This window comes from Pongo pygmaeus, chromosome 6 (assembly GCF_028885625.2).
Source record: "Pongo pygmaeus isolate AG05252 chromosome 6, NHGRI_mPonPyg2-v2.0_pri, whole genome shotgun sequence".
NCBI lineage: Eukaryota > Metazoa > Chordata > Mammalia > Primates > Hominidae > Pongo > Pongo pygmaeus.
In genome coordinates this window covers 84,751,346-84,768,971 of record NC_072379.2, presented here as the reverse complement: position 1 = coordinate 84,768,971, position 17,626 = coordinate 84,751,346, and the positions used below count along the sequence as shown (strand labels likewise).

At 35.7% G+C, this 17,626-nt stretch overlaps 1 protein-coding gene across 2 annotated transcripts in view; it reads right to left on the bottom strand.

Moving 5' to 3' along the window:
- Window positions 1-252: 252 nt before the first annotated feature.
- HEPACAM2 (HEPACAM family member 2) overlaps window positions 253-17,626 on the bottom strand; it is a 37,285-nt gene continuing 19,911 nt past the window's right edge. Inside the window, exons 5-10 of one of the 2 annotated variants that reach the window (XM_054495332.2) lie at window positions 9,219-9,344; window positions 9,106-9,130; window positions 8,974-9,011; window positions 7,549-7,622; window positions 3,962-4,071; window positions 253-970 (exon numbers count right to left, since the gene is read on the bottom strand). In XM_054495332.2, the coding sequence (XP_054351307.1) occupies window positions 967-970; window positions 3,962-4,071; window positions 7,549-7,622; window positions 8,974-9,011; window positions 9,106-9,130; window positions 9,219-9,344 (377 nt within the window). In that variant the 3' untranslated portion in view covers window positions 253-966. The remainder of the gene's footprint in view (window positions 971-3,961; window positions 4,072-7,548; window positions 7,623-8,973; window positions 9,012-9,105; window positions 9,131-9,218; window positions 9,345-17,626) is intronic. The other variant, XM_054495333.1, reaches the window with a different exon arrangement.

The following is a 17,626-nucleotide window of genomic DNA, read 5'->3' as shown; positions in this document are numbered from 1 at the left end:
ACCAGAAAGGAGTCATGGGACTAAAGTCTTAATTTTCTTTTCACCATGTGCTTCTGTGAAAATGCAGGAGGGGCAATGTACCTACAGTGGCTTGCTTGAAACTTTTAAAAAAGAAATTCTATTTTTAAGATTTCTTTTCTTCTATTTAAAATAATAGGCCATGAGAGAGCAAGATCTTTATTTTTATAATTCCCTATAATCTAGACTTGATTGCATATTGGGAAATAAGGATTAAAAAACCAATGTCTACAATCCGATTTTTATGTAATATTTTTACTCTACAAGACAAAGAATTAAGACCACATAAAAGCAAAAACAGAATAATTTATTTGAATCCATCTTTCCTTGAAAAAAATAAAAATAAGACTTTAATAGTCATTTCCTTATGTGTTTACAAGTCTTCTCAAAAATACTACTGGTGATTGAAAAAAAAGAGAAGGCATAGTTTTGTTTTTGTGACAACCATCCTTATTACTTTGTTGTACAAATAACAAGATAGAAATTTGGAAATAAAATTGAAACATAAATTTAGCATTCTTAACACTAATAAAAATTTAATGAAACAAAGTCTGCTGAAAAATCTAACAATGTAAAGTTTCCACATTTGTAGGTGAGACAGGATAGTCTCAGTGTGGATGATAGTGAAAGTGTACAGTAGAACTAATTGAGGTTTGTAGAGATATTTCATACAAAAGTTATGAGGAAACCCCGTCAGCATGAGAAAGACTGTCCACTGAGAAATATTTCCCCAACATGTTTTCCTGTTGCACAAAACATTGTGTATATGCTGAAAAACCTGCAGTTCAATTTGCATAAATGCCTATGTTCTGCATGTAAAGGAGTAATGAGTAAGAGGTGTTGGTCTTGGTTTCTTCACTGATTCCAGATTAATATACTTTTCCACTGTTTTTCCTTAAAATGTTTCTTCAAAATTTCACTCGAATGTACCGGTTAGCCCATGAAAGTTCACCTAGTGAAGAGATACACAAAATATGTAAACAGTTCTATAGATTTTTCAGGTCTGCAGGTAAAAGAACCTTAAATTCTTTTATTGCTTTCCAGGGCTACAAATTAGATGAATGTTTGGAGCTAGCTCAAGAAAATTACATTTATCAACAAATAAATATAAGAGTAAGCAATTATTAAATTTTGTAGATAATTTACTTTTGAAACTAAAGGTTTACTTAACTTGAATGTCCTGTTTTCAATATACTAACATCAGTCTTGGGTTCAATATAAACCCTACCAAGAGCATTTAATGAGGTCAATAGACAACATTGAAATACATCCAGCCATAAGTTCACTAAATAAATAATTGGGCTGAGTACTAGAATATGAACACAAACCAATTTACCAATTTGTTAAACAGCAGTCCAATTAGGTAATAGACACATGAAGTAAAGAAAATAACACTGTTATTTTACAACAGTCTAAGAGCCAAAGAATAAAATTGTTTGGCTGTCTTTCCTACTCAGAAGTGACTGCCAAATAAAAGAAAGCAGTGAAGTTAGGATTCTTTCCCCAGAGCTGGCACATTCAAGTTGGGAATAAGAGATGGGAGAGATTCACCAACCACCTATAATAATGCATTACTCATGAAGTTGATCTTTGAATTTAATTGGACCTAGAGGAGAATAAAACCATAGATAATCAGGAAAGAAAAATGCTCTCTGCATCTATAGGTGGCATTTATTCTACTGAGAAATATTTATTTTACTAAGAATCACTGATCTTTAGTTAAAATAAGTAAACAGCAGCCCACTAAACTATGAAATCTTTAAAAGATCGAGTCTTATTTAATGTCTTGCTCTAGCGCATAGTAAATGTCCTGGAAATGTTTGTGAATTGATTATAAGTAAAATAAGTGCAAAATAGTTTCTGATAAAGAAAAAGGGAGCATTTCACTTATTTATTAAAAAAATTTAGAATTAGTAACATAAATCTGAATTCAAATAAAATAACACTTTAGAAAATATTGGCTCCCCATTTAGATAAAGCTGGCAGACAGACAGAGGAGGAAAATTTTAAGAAGGATATTACGGATAAGGGAGACAGTTATGGAGAAAGAGAGGAAAAGAGAAGGGTAGACTCAGTAAACGAGGGATTCAAAGGATGAAGGTAAAAGAAGAGAGCCACTGGAAGACAAAGATGTACATAGATGAACTGACAAACACAAAAAAGATTGAGAAGACAGAAGAAGAAGGTGAGAAGAGAGAGGCTGTGGGAGGTGGAGATGTCACTCAGTTTGGGCTGGTAGCATGAGCTGGGGTCTTGAGGGTGACTGCCTTTTGGAGGAGCATGTCCTAATAGCAGTTTTGAATACTTTTTAAATAGCAGTTTTGAATGCCTGAAAAAGAACATTTCTGCTTTGTTTTCAATTCTCAAATCTTATTTATGAAATAAACTTTTATATTCTTAAGAAAGTCAAAAGATTTTGCTAGTGTCTAAAAGTCATCTAGTTTCAAAGGGTGTTTTTTTTTTTTTTTTAAGAATCAGTTTTTTGACATGCAAAATGACCCAATCAGTTTATTTTGTGTTCTGAAATTGTAGCTGCCATATTCACAATTTTGACTTAAAATTTATTTCATTCTTAATAATCTTAAAAGATAAACCCCAAGTTGTCATTTGGTTTGTTTACATTCTAATATGAAAAATTGATAGTTAGAAGAAAGGATACATAGAAAAACAAATGAACTTAAATAGGATACAAATTAGATTAAATCTCAGAATGGAGACATAATCTCAAAATTCTTTCAATGCCTTATATTTAACAGCAAACAAACTTCTCCTAGTTTTCTATTATAGACAGTAAAGAGAATTAGGTATCATTTTAGAGTTTTTATTCTTAAAATATCATGTAATAATATCCTACTCTTGTGTTCTACTAGATTGATAATGCAATGCTTTACAACATTTTTTTTTCAAACTAGAAGTTCCTAGCTCCATCAGAGTCTGTTCCTTATTTATGTGACTCTAGGTAAATTTTCTCTGATGAGGTTCTCTGAAGTATATTGCCACTTATTTAGTCCTTAAATGACGCACAGTCCCCCCAGGACTAGGTTTCCTCCCCATAAGATGATTTTCCTTGGATTTGTTCACTCCCAGCTGTTATTTTTGGTATTTACCCAGAAGTGTGCATGAATTACTTTGCTGGAACAGTTTATTTTGCCAGAGGGGAAGTTTCTGTATGTGGTTATTGATGTTCTTTTCAAAGTCAATAAGTGACAAAGAAATGATGGAAGATGATCTGTGGCAGTTATGACTGCAGGCAGCTATAGCCCACAAAAAAGAGAAGTTCATTTTATTATTTCAAAAGATCGTAGGCTTTATTTCTCCATGGCATGGAGGAAAGGGAGACTTCTTAGTGACAGCCTTGAGCTTAACTGTATAAATAGGTTCCCAGCTTTGTCCTCAGCACAGGTTTTGTCCTATTTGGGTGAGAGGCCAGTCCTCAATGGGGTTCCACTCAACTGAGAATAGGCTACTTTGAATAACAGGATTGGCATTGGTGCTGACTGTGCTGTGGATCCTCTGTAGGCTTTTATTTTACTGGTCCTATTTTTAGTGACAAATCATCATGGCTCTAAAACTTCCATAGCCACTGGAAAATCATTAAGTAATCATTAAGATGGCTACAGAATTAGCCTGAACATTCCTTTCACACCCAGATGTGGATCCCTTGGGGAAATATTGTGAGAAAGTAATGTACACAAGAGAAAGTTGATTCTAGAGTTTTGTATCTAGTCTGCTGGCCCAAGTGCATGGCCCTCGAAGATATTTATGTGTTTGCCTGTTTTGTTTCTCAAAATTATGTTCAGGTGGGGAAGTATGTTCAAATGTACAGAAGCTATAATTTCTTGTTTTGGTATTTTTCTTCTGTGCCTTTTAATCAATTCTGGGGAAAGCAAAAGCTAAATGCTTAGCCTCTCCATAGCACCATCAAATGCAGATTCATACTTACTCTGGATGGTCTTGCTGCTGGGCAGGGATGTGCTGAATAACTTCATATACTGTACTGTGCAAATCTTGCCCTGATACACAATCAGAGGCTGGAACAGACCTGCTTGGGATCTAGAAAATGTGACACATTAAAAATAAATTATCTCAAGACTAGTAAATAGTTTTTCCACTATGTTGCATAGTTGAAAACAACTGGCAGTAGTGGTGATTAGAGAATTAGAACTATTTATCTTCCCTAGAAAGTTGACTTCCTCCTTGCTACACTTTTCTGCACTTACCCTATGGCAGTTTGTGCAGCAGCATAGCTATAAGGTCAGAAGAAGGATAGCTTGACAAAGCTATGGCTTTTTTCTTCATTTAAGAAGAAAGCTGGCAGTACTGTAAAGGAAATATTATAGAAAGAAAAAATAGCAAAAGCGAAGATATCAGGACATCTTAGAATCAGATAGCATATATCATTATCTATTCTATACCTCAGTTACCCTTTTGACACTATTTGCCAATTATGTGCACAAGTGTGGCTTAAAAGAAAGAACAATATACAGCCCCAATCCCTCATCATATTGCAAATAAGTAAAGACAGTACCAAGGAATGTGGAACACTCAAAGGAAAATGTTTTGGTTTAAATGTAGTAATGGACTGTAAAAACTAAATGCTTGGGTGAATGTGCAAGGAATAGTGTATTTATGGCTGGTAAAAACCAACAGGTATTTTTATTAAAAGTGGTATTTGTGTTTTATTAATTCCCATTCCTTATATTTCATAACTTCCTTCTTCCTATAAACACTCCCTCCCAATTATTTAGCTGAAGTCTAGTTTTCCTCCCCATCCCAAGTGCTTCCTATTTTAATCCTACTTCTGTCCACTTTCAGTCCTTCATATTTATACACCTTCACCTCGAGGGGTCTTTGCTGTTGATAACTCTGAAGAGTTCACTATCTCATGTTAATCTGACCTGCTAGGTTTTAGTGGAACATCTTAGCTTTTTGTTTTTCTAGAAACCACTAATTTCCATTCCACTTGCTATAGGTCTCACATGAAGCCTTAGTATATGTGATTTGTTCGGTCATTTTTGTGTCAAGGAAATTTTGGTTTAAAATCTATCCTTGAGATCAGCTCTTGATGTTTGTTGTATGAAGGTATTCAGGAGCTACGGTAAAAGCAATCTATTGATGATCACCAACTTACTCACCTAACCTAATATTAGAGCTGTTAAATAATAAGCTTGCTCAGTTAATGCAATTGCTTTCTGTCTAACTCCTGAAAGAGGTGCTAAATGGACAATGAAATGTACAATGGGTAGAGACAGAAGTAATCCATTTGTATATATACCACACAATATGCCAAGAGATTATTTTGATTATCTTTTTTTTGAGTCAGGGTCTCGCTATGTTACTCAGGTTGGTCTTGAACTCCTGAGTTCAAGTGATCCTCCTATCTCAGCTTCCCGAACAGCTGGGACTACAGGTGCACACCGTGGCACCTAGCTTATTTTGATTTTAAAAATCTCAAAAAGTTAATAATTTAATTTATTTCCCTTCTCAACTTCAGTTTTGAGATCTTGGTTTTATTATCACCTTTCCTTTTCTTCTAAAGGCCATTGCATTTGGCTGCTAATCTTCCATTACATAGCTACATACACATAGCTGCCATTCTGGCTTCTCATGCAGATCCTCCTCCTCATGTCCCTGTCCTCATTCTCCTCCTTTGGTTGTTGGTCTTGATTTCTCACTTCTTCCCCAAAGCACCTGCCATGGCCAATTAAGAACCTCAGCAGATTCCTCAGGAGCTTGCAGCTTTGAAGATGGACATGGCTCCAAATCAAGTTATTCTGTTTCTGACAGAAATAAGCAGGGCTTCTGCTATGTAATTAAAGCCCCTGTTTCTCTGCTTCAAGTTCTTCAGGGCTGTAATATTTTGAGCCAATTGAGGTCCTCCCAGTAAAATTCCAAAATTGAGTAGTGATTAATCACATGGTAAGATTTAAAATTTCTCACACAAATCTCACTCCTTTCCAGTGAATTCCTAGGAATAAATGTTTGCATTATTTTAAATTAAAAAACTGAAACTTCTTATTCAAAAATTCAATTATAAGTCTTAGCTCTTCAGTTTCCTGCTCTCCAATTTGAAGCCACACCTCAGAGTGGTGCTTTCTGCCATCGTGAGAAGCTGTTTGAAATAACTGATCCGTCAAATATTTGTTTTTGTCTTTTGGTTGTGGAAGTGAAGATGAGCCAGTCCTGCCTGAGACTGAATAGGGTATTGCAAAGCCTTTGCACAGTAGTTCTTTGCTTCATCTGTGACTGTTACTGACTCACCCTTAAGGAGGATGAAATCCAATCAGTCCTTCTCCATTACTCACATGACATTTCTCAAATAAAGTTTGTGGCGAGGAAGCTTACTAGATAAACCTTATACGCTGATAGAATCCTCTGAACAAGAGAAGTCACCATTCCCTAATGGCAAATAGTCTTTTTAACAAATGGAAATGAGAATGCCTGGAAGCAAGTAATCTGTTTTTATGGTGCCCTTCCTCAAATGGACTCTCATAGCGGAATAAGGAAGCAGAGGAAAACTTGGTTCTACACAAATCTATAAAAGTGTTAATAATCTGATTCGCTCAGAGAAACATTCTGCATGTCTGTTAAGCAAAACTGATTACTTTAAAAGATCTTTTTTTTTTTTTTTTTTTTTTTTTTCCGGACTGAAATCACTTCAACTATCTGAAAGCTCCCTTGCCATCTCATGCACCTTTAGGGCAATAATAAAGATGTATACTTGCATACTTTGGGCCTATATGGTAACTTCCTTCTGAAGCATGAGGTATCTTCAAGGGTGTGATCAATTGTCTTTGCAATGTTGTCAAAAGATATGAGGGGGCAATAAAGGGAAAACTGAGGAACAGAGAGAGTTTAGTAAAGTGATGGGTTGCAGTCACCCAAGTGATGCAGAATGACTTAAATCAGGGTCTTCTGATCCTCTGTTTATTCTGTATTTATTTATTTGAGACAGAGTCTTACTCTGCTGCCCAGGCTGGAGTGCGGTAGTGTGTTCACGGCTCACTGTAGCCTTGAACTGCTGGGCTCAATGATCCTCCTGCCTCAGTCTCCCACGAAGCTGGGATCAGAGGCATGCACAACCATGCTTGGCTAATTTTTAAATATTTGTTGGGATGGGATCTTTGCCCAGGCTGATCTCAAACTCCTGGGCTCAAGTGATCTTTCCATCTCGGCCTCCCAAAGCCCTAGGAATACAGATGTGAGCCACCACGCCCAGCCTGTTTATTCAGTTCTCTTGACTTTCAACCTAGTTAGTTCTCTCTTCACTGAGATTACCAGGTAAAGACTATTTATGAATTAGCATAACTTCCTTATTTGTGTTAGATTTACTTATAAAGGCGAAGTAAGATGCTTTAGCTTCCCAAATCTGGCAATGCCATTCATTACGGAGTAAGTCAACACTGCTTAATGCAGTAATGGGTAATGCAGCCATTTGACCACACTGCCCAGTGCTTAAACAAATGCTGTTTACACCTCTGGTGAAGCAGAATTCTACTTCTCGGTTAATCAGCCACTAGGAAAACCAACCCTGGAAACACCAGAAGCATCTGGAAAAGCAACAAATTCATATATTCCGAAGTCATCCAGAGCATCTTCATGGCCTGAAATGTAAAACAAATACTGCTTACAAACCAAATGCCTTGATTTGCTGTTGTTTTTTAAACCTTTGTAAAACTTATCTTTATTGTCTGCTTTAAATGGTATAGGTACAAAACGAATTTAACATTTCCTAATTCCTATAGTCATATTGCCATTAAGCAGTGTTGGAAATCACTCTTTCTGAAGCTGAGAATCGAAACTGAATTGGAACAATTATTCTTAAAGCCAGACGTGAAAATAGGCTGATATATCTTTAAATACACACAGGTGGGCAACCTCGGCCTTTGTAACTCACAGTTACCAGAGACTCATGGTCACCCAGGGCTTCGGCCTGAAGGTCACACCAGTTCTTGATCCACCCGTAATATCGACTGCACCCCGTTAGATCTAACAGATCTAACAGATGTAACAGATCATCAGAACTAAAAAAAGTAAATAGCTAACTGAAGCTTCCCATACATAAAAAGTAAAATACATTACAATATCAATCCACATAAACCATCATCTATAGAATGATGGCAGGGGAGGTGGTTAGGAGGAACCAGATAGCCTCTGGGGCCCTTGCCAGCTCTGACATTCTGTCACTTATAAGTCAGGAAGGGCTAGAAAAGAGGAAGAAGGCCCACATTTATTACACATCAAGGCATCATATCAGGCACTCCACCTATATCATTTTATTTAATTCTCATAGCAACCTTAAGGGGGAAGTTTTTATCCCTATTATATAGAAGAGGAAGTTGTGGTTAAGAAAAATAATTTTCCTAAGGTGACATGAGGGGAAAGTGGCATATATAAAACTGAAACTTGGCTCCCTGTGATTTTGTGGCCTGAGCAAAAACTTTGTTAACTTATAATAACTCAGTACAGTCAATATTGATGATAATGAGGGTTACAGTGGGGACAAAGAAGCAATCCTGGCCCCTGCCAAACCTTCTTTTCCTCTTCTCTTTGGGATGGAGCTGCCAGCATGAAACCTACCTTAGGAATGAACAAAGTGATAGAACCCTTTGGCATTTTGAAATAATAATAGGATCAATGAATTAGCAGAACTAATTTCTTTGATCCTACTGACTGTGGACAAGTGACTTAATCTCCTTGATCATTAGTTCTCCTGGATGTAAAATGGAGTTAAGAGTGCCTTCCAGGCCTGATATTATAGACTTGTGTGACTTATATAAAACCAATACAGAAGACAGCACTTTGTAAAGTGAAGGCACTAACTCAAAGGTAAGAGACTGTTATATTAATTTTAGCTCATATTAATTATATTACATTAATAATTTATAATAATATTAACACAACTAATTAACATACATTAAAACTGATAATAGCCCTTTTCAACCTGGCCATTACCTGAAAATGTTTGAGCTTTCCTGTATTCTGTTTCTGGCCTGAAAAGACAAAATAGGTATTTTTGTCAGGGATAATAATTGAGGAAAAAGCATCTAAGGAAAACAACTATTTTCATAGAAACAGATGCATTACCTGCCTTCTAGTTTCTGTTTTATAACTAAAATCAAGAGAGAAGAAAAATGGTAAGGTTTTTTTTAGTACACATATATACAGCTTCAAATTTGTTTTTTGTAATTTTAATCTACCTTTGTAGGGTTGATATTTTTTCCATAGGAAGAGAAGACACATGGATATAATCAAAAATAGTGATATTCCAGTTATACTTGCTAAAGGTGACAATGATTTTCCTTTCTGTGCAAGCTTCTCCAGTCCTAAATAAAAAGATAAATATATTTTAGCAATAAATTGCTACAGTATATAACTTGACTTTTTAAATGCCTTATTTTAAATGAGACGCTATTGAAAAAAAAATATAAACATGTATATTAGAGACACACAGAGAGAGAGACCAAATGGAAGGAATGCACTTATTTTAGAACACACACTAAACTCCCTAGGGATACCTGTGATTGGAAACGTGGTACACTGCCCAAGTTAAAACTGATTGTGTTGTACTAGGTGTAGCCAATATCTCACGTCATACTTCTCAGTTATGTTTGCCACCTTAACTTAGATCTGTTTCATCTCATCGTCTCTACATCCCTAAATGCTAAGTTGTTCTCTCATTTTCCTTCCATTTTGCTTTTTTAGCATAATTCAAGTATGTGAATTTTCTAGGGAGATGGTATGTGATTAAAGGTGCAAGAGGGGAGGTGTTCATTTCAAACACACTTTAGTAATTTTTGGCCAATAAAGAAATGTCTCTTACCATAAATGATGAAAAAAATTAAAAAGAAAAAAGAAACGTCAATTCTTAAAATAGGATGTATGTGTGATTTTTCAAAAAGAATTTAAAGTCCCACCTTTTGACTAGAATTCACTGTTTTATAAGTCATTCCCTTTATTAATATCACTATATAAAATACGGTGCTAATAACATCTGCTGAGTGCTTACAATATGTCAGGCTCTGTTCTAAGGGTGCATGATACATATTAACTCACTGAATCTTTACAACAATCCTATAAGGGAGAGATTATTTTATCATCCCTTCCAATAGATGAGGAAGCTGAGTCATGCCCAAGGTCACTTGGGTTATAAGTGGTAGAGTCCAGTTGTTACCCCAGACTCTTAACACTTAATGATGCCTCCCTTTAATATAATTTTAACACAACTTATTAACTGTGGCTATGTTAACACCAGCTTCAGGCTATAATATGTTTAGTTATATAGTTAATCTATATAATAGGAAGTAGTTTTAACCTCCAACAAATGAAAGTAACAGATGTCTTCCATATTACCATGTGAATCAGATATGGGTGTGGAAATAAATCATGGCAGTTGCTTGTCTCTGTCCAGATTAATGTGGGAGTGAAAGTCATGTGATGCCATTTCCATTCAGCAATGGTGAACAGCCTGGAAAATCTGGGTGTGGTAAAGACCATGGTGGCTACACAGCTCTGCAATAAATATCCAGCCTGCACTGTGTCATCTTTCATCATAAAATCTCTGCTGAGATCTCCAACAGCCAAAATAAGGGAGGAAGCCTTAATTTTTTCCTTCTCTCAGTATGAACCTACATTAACTCTCTTGGCTTTTCCACCTAGAATACTTCCATCTCTTAATCTTACAGGAATCTTTTAATAATGTAGTGTAGATCATATGTGCAAAAATCGAGTAAACACATCATGGAAATCGGTTATCTCTTCTAATTTCCCAATACAGCACCATTCACATATTTCCCTTAAGTCCTAAAGAGTTCGACAAGGTTGTTTTTCATCATCAAAAATCTTCACCATTTCTGATGGGGAGTTTATAAATTTCTGACATGCATTCAGAGAATTGCATTCTTAAAATGTTCTTCTATGGGATTATTACATCTGTGTCCTGCTTATTGCCTTTAAACAGATTTTAAATTAAACTCTTTCAAACCTTGGCTAGAAGAAATAAATGCAAGGCAGCTTCAAATGAACTAGAATGGCAATTTATTGATCCTAGATATAGACTAGAACATCATGAAGCTTATTAGATTATTTTTACCTCATAAAAAGTTGTAGAATAATTTATATTCTCCCACTGTTAGAAGGTTGACTTTTTAGTTTGGAACCACTTTGCACTTGGGTAGTCTCTTTGTGAGAACTTAGCCTTTTCTCAGATATTATTCTCTTGTGGGATTGTTCTCTCTAAAGAGCTGTGTAACTTTGGGTGAGCCCCTTGACTCTCAGGGTTTTGATTTTCACATTAGTATAATGAGGAGGCAAGAGTGACTGGCATTTAAGTTCTCTTCTTGCTCTGATACACTATGACTTGGGGGAGCCAGAGAAGTTTACATGAAGTTATGTAAATAGGACCCTATATCTGTGGCATGCTAGTAACAAAGTCTTCAAAAAATTGCACATATATATGTTATTTTAACACACCTTATAAACACACACAATACACTTTTAAGTTTAATTTCCATTATTTTTTCCCCTCATTTCCTCAAGTGCAGGCAATGTAATTATAGAGCAACATTTTTCTGAGTTTTAAAACATAGTAATTTCATTATCATTAAGTCCAAAATGTTTTCTAATTTTCACTGCAATTTCTTATTTGACCTATGGGTTTAGAAGTCTGTTGCTTAATTTTCTTAAGTTTGGGAGTTTTCTAGTGGTGTTTCTATTATTGATTTTTAGTTTAATTTCATTCTTGTTAGAGGGCAATCCTTTGAAGTTTGTTGAATTTTTTTAATGACTATACAAATAGTCATATGAAAAGGGTGTATTCTGCAGTTGTTGTATGTAGTATTTATATTATTTCAACTAGGTGAGGCAGGTTTTCTCTATTCCTACTGAGTTTTTGTCTGTTTTATTAGTTACTGAAATAAATATGTTAAAATCTCCCACTTTGTGATTTTTTTCAGTCAATTTTTGCTATTTATTAGGTGCACTTCCTAATGCTTCTTGTCTTGAAGAATTTATCTAATTCATCTAATTTTTATGTACATTATCTTATACCAGTACAGTAAGTCCTCACTTAACATCAGCTGATTCTTGGAAACTGTGACTGAGCAAAACAACATATAATGAAACCAATTTAACCATTGGCTAATTGATATAAACAAGAGCTAAGTCTCTACAACATATTTCTGGTCAGAAAAATATCAGAGTTCTACATAAAGATCCCAAACACTTCTAATATCAAACACTGAAATAAATTGAATGAATACATACATTGAATAAAGACTAATAAAACAAGTAAGATCGTTATTTACTCCATTTTTGGTGAATCCGTGAATGATGGCAGTGGTAGTGGTAATGGGTTAAATCAAGGAATAAATGTTTACAAAGTGAAAATTGTAAAAAGCACCTCCTAGCATCATGCAGTTCAAAAACTAACATCACAAATCTGGTAGTCTTGCGGAGCACTTTCATATCACATCATTTATTGTCATGCATTTATATGATTATCCTAGTCTTTATAAATTTTTATTTGACAGTCATTCGTATTCATTCATTCATTCTCCAACCTGCTTATTCTAGTTCAGGCTTGCAGGTGGCTAGAATCCTATCCTGGAAGCCCAGGACACAAGGCCGGAACTAGCCCTGGACAGGGTACCATCCCATTTCAGGGCACACTCACACACATACCCACACTAACTCAGACACTGACTATGCAGATATGACAGTTCACCGAATGTGCACATCTTTGGGATGTGGGAGGAAGCTGGAATACCGGGAGAAAACCCATGTAGGTAGGGGGAGAAAGTGCAAACTGCACACACTGTGGCCCCAGTGGGAATTGATATTTTTTCTCATCAATATTATAATGAAATGATGTTGAAATGAAATAACATTATTAGAAGACCTGCTATATAGCTACGCTAGCTTTCTTTTTTGTATGGTTTATCTGTTCATCTATTTAATTTCAACCTTTCAGTATCTTCATACATAAGGTGTGTATCCAGTTTGACATTTGTTTTTTACTTGGAATATTTAGCACACTAAGACCTAGTATGATTAGTAATATATTTCAGTTTGATGTGCAATCTTATTATTTTTTCTATATTTCCTACCTTTTTATTTCTTTTCTCTCTCCTTTCTTGTCCTAATTTAGATTAATCAAAATTTTATTTATCTTTTCTTCTCTATTTCCTTGTTAGTTATATATTTTTATTTGTCTTTTAGACTTTAGGGATTAAGAATTCTAATCAACAGTTTTACCACTTACTGCTTCTACAATACAATAATTAGTTTCATATTACAGTTGGGAAATCTAAGACTCCAGGACTCAAATTTGAATTTGGCAATGTCTAACAACAATTCCATGCTCTTTCCACCACTCTTACCTAATCATTATAGAAGAAACAAAATCCTTCTCCCAAATGAAGCCCAAATCTACTCAGTTCTACCAATTGAAGCAACGACAAATAAATCAAATCCTCTCTGTATATGATGTCATCTTAATTGTTTGGTGAAACTCTCACATCTCCCCCTGAGAATCCTCTTCTTCAGATTCAGCATCCCCAGATCATTTTGTTGTTCTTTACATAACTGGATTCCAGATTCTCTACCATCCTAGAGGTGCACTTTTGGAAGCCCAACAAAATTTAGTTAATTTCATTTCTAAGACATTAATTTAGAAGGACCCATACTTCACTGTGGTTCTCAATAAGATAAAGGCAAATAGAATGCTCTCTGAGACAGTGACAGTGATAAAAAAAAGCAAAAAAAAATCCCCAAAAAAACAAACAAACAAAAACCAAAACCAGAAAAACTGGTAAGAAATAAATAATAAAAAAGAAAGAATTGATAAAAAATATCAAATAATAGAGTGGCAAGATTTAACATATATCATATGATTTGGGCACCACTTTTAGCAGTGAATTCTCTATTTCATCATTTTAGATCTGACAATAAAATCAAAACTAGCTAAGGGAACTTTCAGATAATGCACAATTAAATATATATTAAATATTATATATACACAAAATCAAATGTACAATTTGTTTTCCATTTACAAAAGAAAATTCATACCACCATTTACAGTTACAGATAAAGAAAGAGTCTCAGAGAAACTAAAATATTTGCCATAGTCAGTAAGTCCTAGAATTGAAAGTAGACAGGTTTTTTTCTGACTGCAAGTTCAACTTTTTTTCTGTTAATCTGTGGTCAAAGATTGGTTTTTCCAATTAGTAGGTAGGCTCTTACATATCAGTTTTTCCTCTAACTTTTTCTGACATCAGACTTCATGTGCTTCAAATCTTTCACTTCTGAATAGCCAGACTGCCATCACCAAAATTCTATAACCCCTGAAGACTCCTCAAAAAAGAATTCAATGCTAATTTTTTCTATTCAAGTTTTTGCAATGTGCTTTACCATCAGCAAAACTGCAGAAAAACACTTGAGTAGTCTCGGCTGTTTTTTCCCTCTTAAACTTGAACATATGCTAATAATTACTATTTCCAAGCAGTTCCTGTTCTAATAGTGAAGCTTCACTCTGGCCGGCATCAGCTGTCTGCCAGATACTTCTGTGATTCTCCAGTCGGGCAGTAGGCTTAATATACAATGACTGGATGTCTTAGACTAGATAAGATACATATGTTCCCTTCTCCTTCATTTTTAACTTTTTGTCCCTTTTGATATGTATTTACTAAAATGACCTAATTTGCACACATTCTCTCCTACAGAGGATCCCACTGTTTCCCTCCTCCCTTACTTCCTGATTTCTTTAGGCTCCTTCCTTATTGCCCTCTTGCCTCTTCCCTTGGCCTGTGTTTGCCCTACATCAGAGAGCTTTCCTGTAGTGACCAATGCCTGTCAGCCCAAAACCACGGCTGTGGCAAAGGCCAAGAGTCTTCCCCATGGAGAATGAGGAATAGGGACAATCCTTTTCTCGGAAGAAATGATCTTTCCTGTTAGTTCTCTTCTCTAGAGCATTCTGGCTCTCTGCTCTCAATACTGCTCCTCTATCCCAGAACACACAAGATTTACTAGGTCCAGTATTTGAAATTTGTTCCTTTCACACACAGACAAAGTGCCAAATATGTAAAGGATCAAATCAAGGGGCACAGTTGTTGTGGTCTCAGCCGCAGGCAAGTGTTTTTGCAAAGATGAACTTCCAGAACCTGAACTTGAAAATAAGACAGCAGGAAATTCTGACCCTATTGCCATAGAGAATGTATAGGGATCGCTTCTGCAGTTCTGGACACCTGCAGGAGCTTCCTTCTTTCTCCTTTCAGAGAGTTTATACTATTCTTTAGCACATAGCATGCCATTTTCCCCATTATTTAAACATGATGGACTCATGTGCCAAAGCCATAGTGCAAATGCTATTTGCCTCCTCCTTAGGCAAACAAATAAAATGGAATAACATGTTAAGTGCAAATATGGGCAAGAGGTGTGGTATCCATGGTATCGCAACCCTGCTGTTTGAGACTGCACTCAATGGCAGGACAGCCATATGCTACCAGTCTGTGTATCTATTTCTAGATCAAAATGAAGTCTTGAGATCTCTCTCATCCAATCTGTTCACTGATTATGGCAGCTGACTCATGTCCCTCCGGAGATGAAGGTGCGACGTTGAGGAGTGTGCCATTTCCACACTCCATCATAGGCCCACCGAGAGACACAGTTGTTCAATGCTGGATGCTCATGGAGACATCACCTTAGGTCTCAGGGTCTGAATGTCAGATTTGTAGTTCTATCTTAATTGTCATTTCCAAAGGCCCAAAGTGAAATACATTTCCTAGAGGCCTTGACTTGAGAAATTTCCAGATAGAAAAAATTAGTAAATTCATTTTCCTGCCTTGAGTCTTTTTCCTGTTTTCTTCTTTAAGAAAAGATAGGGAATATAAATAAATGTAAAAGATGAGGAATATAAATAAATGTAAAAAATGGTAGCTTTCTCAGGATCACGTACAAATTGAAAACATTTCTATTACGGATAAATCTCAAACTATGCCCACATGGCCTTAGGGAATTCTATTTATACAATTGAATGCCTTCATTAAATGTGAATATTTGAATACTGATCAGATGATTACATTTCCATAAACATTCTCTATCTATCTATCTAACATCTATCTATCTATCTATCTATCTATCTATCTATCTATCTATCTATCTATCATCTATCTATCTGTCTGTCTGTCTATACATTGCATGTCACAATAGCAATTTTGGCTCAGTTAAAACTTTAAAGTAGGGACATCTGCATTCAAGGAAGTCCATAATTAAGGTAATCTTGTTTTGCAAACACAAAGCTAATTTATTATTTTAATAGCTATTCTTTTCTTGAAACGTATCATAGACATTATTTTCAGTTACAAGTATTTCCTAACTTTGCATTAATATGAAATTATACACATTGTAGACAAACCAGAGTATCTCTATGTACATAGCATTAAATTAGATAGGTGATGAGAAAGTACACGTACATAGCATTAAACTGGATAGGTGATGAGAAAGTGACCCTATACCTACCTTTTAGAAAGACCATATGGTTTCATCAACATTCTCAGTTATATCAAAGGAGACAGTTTGTATAGTGGTTAAAAACAAGGGCTTTGGGTCAGGTGTGGTGGCTAACGCCTGTAATCCCTGCACTTTGGGAGGCCGAGATGGGCGGATCAACTGAGATCAGGAGTTTGAGACCAGCCTGGCCAACATGGTGAAACCCCGTCTCTACTAAAAATACAAAAATTAGCCAGGCATGGTGGCACATGCCTTTAATCCCAGCTACTTGGGGGACTGAGGCAAGAGGATCACTTGAACCCAGGAGGCAGAGGTTGCAGTGAGCTGAGATCATGCCACTGCACTTTGGCCTGAGCAATAAGAGTGAAACTTCATCTCAAAAAAAAAAAAAAAGGCTTTGAATTCAGATATTATTTATCACTTACTAGCTGTGTGAACTTGCCTGTTGTCTCTGTTTTCTTTAGGATATTTCCATGGAGATATAAAATGGTCAATTAATATCTCAAATTAGATGTGAATCATAGTCCAAAGAGGTGAAAGTCACCATTTGCTGTAGTCTTAGAAAGGCAGAAAAACACAGAACTAATTGTTCTCTCCAGCCTTCCTCTCCCCACTGAAAATCCCCAATAAAACTTGATTATTTCCTGACCTTGTCATTTTCTTTCTGTATCTGTGAACTTGGAGTCATCTCTGGCTCCGTTTTCCTTTGGCTTCCATGTTTTATTGCTAAAACTTTTTGGTCAGCCAAATGTTTTGCCTTATTAAGAAGTAAGAGGTTAATCTCTTACTTACAGCTTCACTGGCGAAACCAAACACCAATTCGGTTCTGGAAACATCTCAAAAGCAGGTATTTTAACCTTTTAAATGATTTCAAATTCTCCACAGATCTCAAGAGTTTACTCCTCAGAGTGGATGGACAGTAGGCTCAATTGATAGTTGCAAGTAATGGTCATTTATAACTGTAGGTTGATGTATACTTAATCTGTACTGCCGAGGTTCATTGACTTTGAAACTTAGAAAAAACAAATATTTAACAAAACACATCAATACTATTCATTTTCTTTGCCATTTTGTTGCTGTTTGAGTTAAAGCTCTGTGGACA